General features: G+C 47.6%; 2 protein-coding genes across 2 annotated transcripts; both read left to right on the forward strand.

Moving 5' to 3' along the window:
* The first annotated feature begins 1,994 nt into the window (after positions 1-1,994).
* LOC107489376 (uncharacterized) lies at positions 1,995-6,374 on the forward strand. Its single transcript, XM_016110127.1, has 3 exons — positions 1,995-2,103; positions 2,224-5,693; positions 5,955-6,374. Exons 1-3 carry the CDS (start codon positions 1,995-1,997, stop codon positions 6,372-6,374), a joined length of 3,999 nt encoding a protein of 1,332 aa, XP_015965613.1.
* A 3,715-nt stretch (positions 6,375-10,089) lies between these two features.
* On the forward strand, positions 10,090-11,877 carry LOC107489381 (protein PHYTOCHROME KINASE SUBSTRATE 1). The gene has a single exon (XM_016110130.3). It carries the CDS (start codon positions 10,289-10,291, stop codon positions 11,768-11,770), a length of 1,482 nt encoding a protein of 493 aa, XP_015965616.1. The 5' UTR covers positions 10,090-10,288; the 3' UTR covers positions 11,771-11,877.
* The last annotated feature ends 292 nt before the right edge of the window (positions 11,878-12,169 follow it).

Below are 12,169 nucleotides of genomic sequence, written 5' to 3' on the forward strand. Positions count from 1 at the left end.
CCTCGCTCCTGAACGGAGACAAATCAGAAGGGTCCCTCGAATGTGAGGATATGTCCATCTGTTAATTTAGGCATATAAATATTTTGGAAAAATTAAACTGATAAATGTTTACGAAATTCAATCCAATTTTTATTTTTATAAAAAATTTAAAAAATATCTTTAATATTTGTCTAAAATTTTAATTGTCTTCAAAATTTAAAACGTCTATTAAATTTCAAATTTCTTTTTTTATTAGAATTATTTATTTTTTTAACATTTACTCTTATTTGATTCACACACTTTTTTAAAAATAATTTTTAACTAATTTCGTTAGGATATCGTATATTGACTTTAGTTAAGATTTTAATAAAACCTTTTTATCTCAAGTGATAATAATATATACGATGACTTCGTATTTTGTAATACATATGACACCGAAAGTCTATATAAATATGAGGTTTTATTTAACTTGTGTTTTAAGAACACATTTTTAAAATATAATAATAAATATTTTAAATTTTTTAATATATTTAATGTATCGAAAAAATAAAAAAAAGTTAGAATTTTAATAATTTTTAATAAAATATTTTTTATAGTATTTTTGTTACGGCCTGGCCCAAAGGGAACCTGGGCCGACCCGACCCACTGACCACCCGACCAAAACGGTCGGGTGCTGCGCCCATACCCGACCCGAACACGTGTCCGAGACAGCTGATCACCACAGCTGTGTGAGGAAGTTTCGCAGAAAGAGGGTCCTGCCCTTGTGGGACCCGCATCTAACACAATATATAAGGGGAGGGTCCTACCCCCCAAGGTACGTCACACATTCCACCTAACCCATTCCTCACCTGCATACTAGCTGACTAGAGTGTCGAAGTGTCTTTGCAGGTGACACCCCCTCCTTCCTTCCACAACGAGGGCTCGGCTACCCGGCAGACCCGATCCCTGTACAACCGCGATTGAAGCGTTCCCACCTCCTCAAGTATCCACCCGAACCGTCCGGTAACCGACCTACCGAACATTGGCGCCGTCTGTGGGGAAACGCCTAAATGGAAGTCGTGCCGGGCTTTGGAGACCAAGGCCGAGCAACCGGCGCAGAGGGGGCAGCCTCCGTCGCCTCTCCGAGAGGGCGACGCAGGTCCCCCCGACAGCGCACCGAACCACGTACAAGGACGCGAGAGACGCGGCCCTTCGGAGGAACTGGCGGTGACAGCGCCAGAATATTGCAAGAGCTACGCCACAGGGTCCAAAACCTAGAGCGACAGCTAGCCGATCAAGAGCATGATCGACGAACCACCGATCCTAGTTACTCCCCATCCCCTGAAAGCCGGGAGGGAGGTTCCCACCGGAGTCGCTCCCGACACGCCTCCGCCTCCAGAACGGAAGCGGAGAGCACCCGAGAAGAGTCACCCATCCCGAGAAGGCAAAACGACACAGTCATCTACTCCCGAGGCAAGGAAACGCGCCACACGGGACGAGATCGCGAAGACAGAGAAGGGAGGCCTGTGAGGACACGGCAACCCGTGATAATGGGTGCCACCCCGTTCCATCGGTCCATCCTTAAGGTCTGGTTGCCGAAGCACTTCGACAAACCAACAGACATGAGGTACGATGGAACCCAAGACCCTCTGGAACACCTCACGGACTTCGAGGCTAGAATGAATCTAGAGGGAGTAGGAGACGAGGTGAGGTGCCGGGCCTTCCCAGTCACCCTAGCCGGACCTGCGATCCGATGGTTTAACGGCCTCCCGCAGGGATCCATCTATGGATTTTCGGACATCAGTCGTGCCTTCTTGGCTCAGTTCACAACACGAATAGCAAAGGCAAAACACCCAATCAACCTGCTCGGGATAACCCAAAGACCTGGGGAGCCAACCAGAAAATACCTGGATCGCTTTAACGACGAATGCTTGGAAATTGACGGCCTAACCGACTCGGTGGCCAGCCTTTGTCTGACGAACGACCTCTTGAACGAGGACTTTTGAAAACACCTTACCACGAAACCGATCTGGACGATGCACGAGATTCAAACGGTAGCTAAGGAATACATAAATGATGAGGAAGTCAGCCAGGTCGTGGCTGCCAATAAACGGCACTCCGACTACAATCAACCTAGGCAACAGGGTAATGGATAGAGACAGAAAGAACAAGCCAAAGAGGGAGGGCCGAGCAAGAAACCCAGACCGTTTTCCCGGATCGGGAAGTTCACCAACTACACTCCACTCACTCTCCCCATCGTGGAAGTTTACCAGCAAATAGCCGAGAAAGGGATCTTGTCGAAGCCCCGACCACTCAAGGACCGTACGGGGGGAAACAAGAGCCTCTACTGTGACTACCACAAGGGCTATGGGCACCAAACGCAAGACTGCTTTGACTTGAGGGATGCACTAGAGCAAGCACTAAGAGATGGCAAACTATCAGAATTTTCCCATCTCATAAGGGAGCCGAGGAGACAGCAACGCGATCAAGACAGCGAGGAGGCCAAGACCCAGACGGCAAAGTGGCGACAAGAGTCAGAAGACAAAGACCACGGCCTTACCGTAATAAACGTAGTAACCGCCAAAAACACCGCGCCGAGGTCTAGGTCAACCCACAAGAAAGACGCCAAAATTCTGACGGTCTCCTCCGCCCCGATGCGAAGCTCCAAGAAGCCCCCATCCATCTCCTTCGGCCCAGAAGACCAATGGTTCGACGAGGCCCCCGAAAACCCACCTATGGTCATCACGGCCAGGGTGGGAACCGGCCTCGTCAAACGAATCCTTGTCGACACGGGGGCAGACTCGAACATTATGTTCCGCAATGTGTTCGACGCTCTAGGATTAAGGGACACCGACCTATCATCGCACCAGCACAGGATCATCAGATTAGGCGACCACTTCATCAAGCCGGACGGAGTGATATCCCTGCCGATCTCCGTGGGACAGGCACAGGGCCGAAGATCGGCAATGGCTGAGTTCGTAGTTCTCCGAGATCCCACAGCCTACAACATCATCTTGGGGAGGAAGACGATTAATGATGTTGAAGCAATAATCAATACAAAGCTCCTAGTCATGAAGTTTGTTACCGACGACGGGTCCATAGGGTCCATAAGGGGAGATCTAGAAATGGCAGTCGCTGGCGACAATGCCAGTCTGTCCTTAAGGAAGAAATCTAAGGAAGCTTCGGGGGTGTTCCTAGCTGACCTAGACGCCAGGGTAGACGACAAACCCAGACCGGAACCTGAGGGGGACCTGGAAAAGTTCAGGGTCGGCGACACGGAGAAAAAATTCACATTCGTCAACAGGAATCTCCCACATGAATTGAAGGAGCCCTTGGTAGAAATGATCAGGGCCAATGGGGATTTGTTTGCCTGGACGCCAGCCGACATGCCGGGCATAGATCCCGAAATTATGTCACACCACCTGGCCGTCAAGTCGGAAGCGTGCCCGGTAGCCCAACGGAGAAGAAAGATGTCACGGGAGAGGGTAGAGGAGGTGGCCAGGCAGACGGCCAGCCTCCTAGAAGCGAGTTTCATACGAGAACTAGACTACTCGACATGGCTTTCGAATGTAGTTCTAGTAAAGAAGCACAACGGCAAACGAAAAATGTGCGTAGACTACTCCGAGCTTAACAAGGCATGCCCAAAAGATTGTTTTCCCCTCCCTAACATAGACGCACTCGTCGACGCTGCGGCGGGCTACCGTTATCTGAGCTTTATGGATGCCTACTCCGGCTACAATCAGATACCGATGCACCGTCCCGACGAGGACAAGACAGCGTTTATAACGCCGGGAGGAACCGTCTGTTATAAGGTGATGCCATTCGGCCTAAAAAACGCAGGGACGACATACCAAAGGCTGATGAACAAGATATTCCACAACCTCATAGGCAAGACAGTGGAAGTCTATGTAGACGACATCCTCGCAAAAACAACGCGACCTGATGACCTCCTGAATGACTTGGCAAATGTGTTCGCGTCTCTCCTACAACACGGCATGAGACTCAATCCCCTCAAATGCGCCTTCGCTATAGAAGCTGGAAAGTTCCTAGGATTCATGATAACCCAAAGAGGAGTAGAAGCTAACCCGGAGAAATGCCAAGCAATACTCCAGATAAAGAGCCCGAGTTATATTAAGGACGTCCAGAGATTGGCAGGGCGACTGACCTCGTTATCCTGTTTTCTCAGAGCTTCGGCAACAAAAGCCCTGCCTTTCTTTAACCTCATGAAGAAAGGGATAGCATTCGAGTGGACGCCCGCGTGCGAGGAAGCCGTTAGACACTTCAAGGAAATCCTAGCGGCACCCCCTGTGCTCGGAAAGCCAAAGGCCGGGGAGCCACTATACCTATACCTCGCCATAACAGGAGAAGCCCTGGCCGCGGTTCTAGGACGAGAAGAAGGGAGGACTCAACAACCAATCTATTTCATGAGCAGAGCCCTACAAGGGGCAGAACTAAGGTACAGCAAACTGGAAAAGCTAGCTCTGGCACTCTTGACCTCTTCACGGAGGTTAAAACAATACTTCCAAGGTCATCAGATCGTCGTAAGAACGGACCAAGGGATCCGACAAGTGCTCCAAAAACCCGATTTGGTGAGAAGGATGATGACTTGGTCCATCGAACTTTTCCAGTATGACATACGGTACGAACCCCGGCAAGCAATCAAGGCGCAAGCGATGGCAGATTTTCTAGTAGAAGTAATGGGAGATCCAACCGCAGAAACGGGCGAACGCTGGAAGCTCCACGTGGACGGAGCCTCCCACCAGACCTCCGGGGGCGCCGGGATCATTCTGGAAAGCCCAGCTGGAGTCGTATACGAGCAGTCGATCAGGTTCAAATTTCCCGTCTCGAACAACCAGGCAGAATACGAAGCCCTCATAGGGGGCTTAGCCCTAGCAACGGAAGTTGGAGCAACGAGGTTGGAAATATGCAGCGATTCACAAGTCGTCACCTCCCAAGTAAACGGGAGCTATCAAGCCAGAGACTCATTATTACAAAAGTACTTGGAAAAAGTCAAGGATCTGAGCCAAAAGTTTGAGGAGGTCACAATCCACCACGTGCCCAGAGAAAGGAACACACGGGCAGATCTCCTATCAAAACTGGCCAGCACCAAACCGGGAGAAGGTAACCGGTCTCTCATCCAAGGAATGACGAGGGAGCCGGCGATCACTCTGCACCTATCAAGGCTAGGCCCCTCATGGCTGGACCCCATCACCAGCTTCTTAGAAAATGGCAAACTTCCCGACGACGAAAAGGATGCAACGAAACTGAGAAGGGAAGCGGCCAAGTACGCGATTATTCAGGGACAGCTATTCAAGAAAGGACTCAACCAGCCCCTACTGAAATGCCTACACCCCGACCAGACGAACTACGTCCTTAGGGAAGTCCATGAAGGTTGCTGCGGACATCACATAGGGGGCAAAGCCTTAGTAAGAAAGTTAATCCGAGCTGGGTACTATTGGCCATCAATGATGGCAGACTCTAAAGAATTCGTCAGAAAATGCACCAAGTGTCAAGAGAATGCCAATTTCCATAGGGCACCGGCCTCCGAGCTAAGCCTGTTAACATCTTCCCGACCATTCTCGCAATGGGGGGTCGATCTCTTGGGGCCCTTCCCGGTTGGTCCTGGACAAGTCAAGTACCTCATAGTCGCCATTGACTACTACACCAAATGGATAGAGGCCGAGCCGCTGGCCAGCATATCCTCGTCCAATTGCAGGAAATTCATGTGGAGGCAGGTGATAACGCGGTTCGGGATCCCGGAGGTCGTTATCTCGGACAACGGCACATAGTTTACCGACAAGAAGTTCACGGAGTTCCTCACCGGCCTGGGTATAAGACAGAAGTTCTCCTCGGTAGAACACCCCCAAACAAACGGACAGGTGGAGTCCGCAAACAAGATTATCCTGCTAGGGCTTAAGAAGCGACTGGATAATAAAAAAGGTGCTTGGGCCGACGAGCTTGCCTCGGTCCTCTAGTCTTACCGAACAACCGAACAGTCTTCCACCAAGGAGACCCCTTTCCGACTAACATACGGGTTAGATGCGGTAATACCCGTAGAGATCGGGAAACCGAGCCCGCGATTACTTCTGAAAGGAGTAGGGGAAGCCGTGGAGAAGGACCTGATAGATGAAACCAGAGAAATGGCCCACTTGACAGAAGCAGCGCTGAAGCAAAGAATGGCCCTACGCTACAACACCAAAGTGCTCAAAAGAGAGTTTGAACCAAACGATCTCGTCCTAAGGCGTAACGACATCGGCTTACCGACCCCGGGAGCGGGCAAGCTTGCGGTAAACTGGGAAGGTCCCTATAGAGTCAAAGAAGTGATGGGTAAAGGCGCTTTCAAGTTAGAAAGGCTCGATGGCAAAGAAGTCCCAAGAACGTGGAACGCGAGCAACTTGAGAAGATTTTACTCCTAGCACAAGAGGCGACATGCCGACCAATCGAGCTAAGTATTTAATTCATGGAAATTTTGTTATGGTCTATGGGCCTTTTATGCAATTACCGAATAAGATATACTTGTGCAAAATTTTGTTTCTTTTGTTTTCTTCGCCCTTTCCGGACAACCCACTACGCAAGCGAATCCCCCAATACTCGACAACGATGCGCGGCCCCGGGACTGATCACCCCGGAAGCCTATCAATTACCACAATAGCAAACGGCTACACTAAAAAGCCACGACCTGGCTCAACCGGCCTAGCCAGAATACCATCAATACGGTAAAATGAATGGCAACTGCAAACCAATAACGGTGAATATGAACGACAACACAACCAGACGAATAAAAAAAGTATTAATTATGACAACACGGGCAAACAACCCAATAAAACAACTGTTCCCAAAGGCCAAAACAAAACAACCAAAAGTTTCATACAGAACAAGAGGAATCATTTTTGAGGAACGTCAACAATCTTGCCGTCCTTGATCACCTTGAAGACTCCAATTGCCGACGTGTCAAAATCAGGAGCAACAATTTTGACTTGAGCTTTAAGGGCCTCCTCGATTGCCAGGATCGCGCCCTTCCCCTGCTTGACGACGTCTTTATACTTTGTTTTCAACGCTGCGAGCTCAGCTTCGACAGCTTGCTTTTCCTTCTCCAACGCGGCCACCCGCTCAGCAGTAGAGGCCTTCTTCTCAGCAGTAGAGGCTTTCTTCTCGGCAGCAGAGGCTTTCTTCTCGGCAGCGTCAAGCTTCTCATTAGATTGGGTCAGCTGCTCCCGGAGAGTTTCAACTTCGCGTTTGAGCTCGTTATTAGCCTTTCCAGCAGACTCCACCCTCCTGCGGAGAGATTCCATCCCGGACAACTCGAACTCGGCCTTCTGAGCTATCACTGCGCCGCGCAAGAGGGTACGATACATCCACCTCGTTTGCCCGGCAAGAGATGACTCATGAAAGTGCTCTTCAGTGCCGGGAATCAGCTGAGAATCTATAAAATTCCTGGCGTCAAAATTTTTCTCCATCACAGTGAGAACCCCATCGGGACTGCTGGACATCTTCCTCTTCCTCTTGAGGCTGGGCACCTCCTCTACCTCATCATCGGCCACAGGGTTAGACGTCGAACCCCCAGTACCGACCACTTCGCGGAAGGGGGAAACACGCACTTCCTTGTCACTTTGAGCCAAGGCACCCTGAGCCGAGGTACCGGTCTCATCGGCCACAGCCCCTTGATCGGAAGTGGCCTTGCTCTTGTCCTCCGGGGGAGCAATCGACTTCTCATTTCCCGCCTCGTCATCACTTGCGCATAAGAAGGTTTGGAACAAGTTAGGGAGTCCCGTTATCTCGGCAGACATTCCCACTATAACAAGAAAAGAAAATTCTTTAGTCGCAACAAAATATTGGGAAAAGCAAGAAATTAAAGACAAAGCAAGTAAAGACTTCTCACAAATATAGCTCCGACCGGCTTCCCGGTCACCCATGAGGAGGTGAGGATTCACGTGATTCCTCCCGAAGATTGCCAGTAACACATCGGCAATCTTCCTATCCACCGCAGACATGCCCTTGTAGGACACTTTAACGAAGGCGTTGGACCCCGCCCCGAAGCTCCAATAGGTCGGGATGAGGCGTGCCCCTTCCAACGACAACCAAAAAGGATGACGACCTTTGACAGGACGGACCTTGAAATATTTATCTTTGAATCCGTGATAGGAGTCCTCAAATAAACCAAAAATCCTCCGACCTTGGGCAGACCGGAAGGACATGAACCCCTTCTTATGTTTCCCCTCCTTCGAAGGGTTGGTAAGGTTGAAAAAGAAAAGAAAAACATCTACGGACACCGGCAGCTCGAGATATTCACAAACCATCTCGAAACAGCGGATTGAAGCCCAACTGTTCGGATGCAGCTGTGACGGCGCCACGGAAACCCGGCCCAGAAGCACCATTTGAAAAGCGAAAAACGGAATACGAACCCCCACTTGAGTAAACATGGATTTGTAGAACCAAATCCAATCAGCAACTCGGAGAGCGTGAAAGTTGAGCTCGTACAAGCGTTCGTGGGGAGCCGGGATGAAGACGTCGTAATTGGACTCCTCGTCGGTTCCTCCGCAAAGATACTCGTTTTGACGGAACTCGGTGAGCTCCTCCTCGCCCATTTGATTGGGGGAGTCCCTTACATCAGAAACAACCCAGGCGTAGGGGTCGTACGCCGCGGGAGAAGGGGAAGCCCGGGAGGCGGTGCGAGCCATACCTACACTAGGGGACCATCCAGTCAGTCTAAGAGGTCGGGTGCTCGGAGTGAATACAGAAGCTACCCTCAATCTATCCCACAACTAAGGCTAAACACGGTTAAAAAAAAGGATAAAACCCAAACAAAGTTACTCTAGAATGGCAACCCCCCTAACACACCTACTTAGGACCTAAGATTAGCCAACATGCAAGATAAACATATGGCATGCACAAAAAGAAGTAATGGCAGAAGCAGAAGAATAATAAGAAGACAAAAGAAATTACCTGCACTGATAGCAAAAATTCGAAAGAAAAGCAACAACAACGCCCTGGAGCTAAGGAGGGAGAAGAAGATGGAGGTTGGCAGAATCGGAAGCGGAGAGATAATCGTCAAATGGATCCCAAAGGTAATGCAAAACAGTTTTAAAACCACCACCAAAAGGAGCGCGAAGGCCGAGGGGCATATTAGTCTTTGCACCAAGGGTTTTAAAACCCATTATGAGCATTTAATGCTCCACGCGAAGAATGAAGCGATAACCAATCGCCCCAGCAACAAACAGACACGCGCGCAAGAGAGGCGTCCCCTCCACGGACGGCCGGCTTGGCGACAACGCATGAGGTCAGAAACAACAAGCCCCCAACAGCCCACGCGGCTGTTGCCGACGCGTCGGGGGCACTGTTACGGCCTGGCCCAAAGGGAACCTGGGCCGACCCGACCCACTCACCACCCGACCAAAACGGTCGGGTGCCGCGCCCATACCCGACCCGAACACGTGTCCGGGACAGCTGATCACCACAGCTGTGTGAGGAAGTTTCACAGAAAGAGGGTCCTGCCCTTGTGGGACCCGCATCTGACACAATATATAAGGGGAGGGTCCTACCTCCGTCACACATTCCACCTAACCCATTCCTCACCTGCATACTAGCTGACTAGAGCGTCGGAGTGTCTTTGCAGGTGACACCCCCTCCTTCCTTCCACAACGAGGGCTCGGCTACCCAGCAGACCCGATCCCTGTACAACCGCAATTGAAGCGTTCCCACCTCCTCAAGTATCCACCCGAACCGTCCGGTAACCGACCTACCGAACAATTTTTAACATATATTTTTAAAACACAAGATAATAAAATTCTAAACATAATACTAGTCTTTTTTGAAAAGGGTGATTTTTTAATAATAATAATAATAACAATAATAATAATAATAATAATTTCACCTATAAAAGATAGAAAAAGATTACAATAAATTTAGCTTGGCTTGAGAAATTTGCCAACTTTCTAAACATGTTTAGTTTTGGAAGGAATCTATGACAGAGCATATAGACTAAGATGATGAGTTTCAAGAAAATTCCCCGTGAAAATCCCAGATGAAGTGTCAATTAGGCTAAGAAGCACATGGCCCTACCTACTTTGACATTTCCGTTGTTCCACTTAATAAACACCCACTCCTAATTCATTCCTACATATCCATATGCAACCATATTCATCATCGCTTCATCATTTTCCAAATCCTCACTAGTCTCTACCTTTATCTTCTCATAATAACAATTTTCCTAAGAACCTTGGTAATTGAAACATACACCTATATCAATTCTTGTTTTCCCTCAAACTATTTTGTTCTTTTAATTCTACTATATATATATATAATATAAGCCAATTAAGCCATTTCCATAAACATGGTAATCATAGCATCCACTACTGCGAACAGCAACATGCATAACTTGCAAAATTTCGACTCTAATCAGAATAACAACCACCACCTCCGAAATGCTTCGATCTCTTCCTACTTGAACACCAATGAACAACAACAACCGACTTTTGTTGACTCGTCAAGGCAAAACTTCAACAGCAGAAAGGAGGGACAACCTCTTCCTTTTCTTCAACATGGAATAATGAAGGAAGAGGACTGCGAAATCGGCGTCTTCGAGGCCGAAAAGTACTTTAACGGAGCAGAAGGAGGAGAGGTTCTGATGAGTCAACGAAGAAAGAACCAATATCATCACCATTATTACGACCAGAAAAAAGATGAACAAAAATCTACGGAGACTGGAAAGTTCAACAACAGAAGCAGCAGCAAGTTTGGAACACCGAGCAGCGTTCCTTCTGAATCAAGTTGGAACAGCCAAAGTGCACTGTTACAGAGTTCCTTGAAAGAATCTTCAAGAATCAAAAACAACAAGGTACAAAGAAATAAGGCTAGTTTTCTTGCAAACCTTGGATGCAAATGCTATTGTTCTGATAAAGATTCTGTTGATATTAGCAACAACGCTGCTAGCGCAAAAAAGAACTTGAATCCAGTTCTGGATACTAATAATCACCATCATCGTGATTCGGTTAAAGAAACTAATCCTCATGCAGAAGCAGAAATCTCGCTGGACAACAACAAAGAGAAGTTGTTGAACAGAGAAAACGGTTTATTAGCACTGAAGAAAATTCAACTTCAGGAAAAAGCAGAGAAATCAAGAAAATCATTGGAAGTGTTTGGTTCTCCAATCTTGAATCATTGCACGAGCAAGTCATTGAGCTTTGATAAAAGATTGGTAATGCATTCTTCATGGGATGATGATGATGCTGATGCTGTTGTTCTTCCAAAAATAGAGGAAACTGATTTAGCAAAAAAAGGAAATGGAAACTACAACGATGATGATTGTGAGAGTGATGCAAGTTCAGATTTATTTGAAATTGATAGTCTCACAGGGAAGGCAAATAATCCCTTCCTTGTTAGACCAATTAGAACTTCTTGCGAAGTTATTTCCTTCTGTGCTAGCCCCGTCACAACGTGTTATGCGCCGAGTGAGGCTAGCATAGAATGGAGCGTGGTAACGGCGAGCGCATTAGAGTACTCGGCCATGTCTGATTGCGAAGATCAAAGGTCTGTTGCAACCCTTAGGAGTCCAGCTAGACCACAGCCGAAAGCTGGAAAAGAGGTGTATAAGCGGCGTCCGGGCATGCTGTTGGGCTGCAAGAGCCAAAAAGCAGTTGGAGTAGCCTCGGAAACCGTCAAGGCATCTGAGAAGCTGAGCCCCAACTCCCAATTTAGTCGCAAATTCGATAACATAAATCAAGTGGCAAGGTTTCAAGCAGAGACAAAGCAGGGAAAACCACCAATGCAACAACGTTCACACCCACCACATGCTTCCCAACTCTTGTGCATTTAGCTGAATATTAATTATTATGTCTTATCTTTTGTTCGATTTGGAAAAAATAATTGTTTCAATTATAATGTATCTTGGCTTAGTATTAAAAAATTCTTGTTTATAATTCATCTGAGTTTTTTGTTCAGAATAATGGTAGCATAATCAGAACTTATTGAAAATTAATGATTTTATTATTATATGCATGCATTGGTTTCATAGGAAGAAAGATAGGATGTGAAATGTGATATATCCTATTAGGAAGTGCCTCTTTCCAATATCATGTGTGCTCATCAAGATCATGCTTATTGTTGTATAGCTTTTTGTTTTATTGTATGTGTCAATGGATCGGATCATAGCCATTTAGACAAGGAAAATGCATTTATCATGGACTTTTCAACTGCTTTTGCTTTTCACTTTCCA

Source organism: Arachis duranensis, chromosome 5 (genome assembly GCF_000817695.3).
Source record: "Arachis duranensis cultivar V14167 chromosome 5, aradu.V14167.gnm2.J7QH, whole genome shotgun sequence".
In the NCBI taxonomy this organism is placed as follows: Eukaryota; Viridiplantae; Streptophyta; class Magnoliopsida; order Fabales; family Fabaceae; genus Arachis; species Arachis duranensis.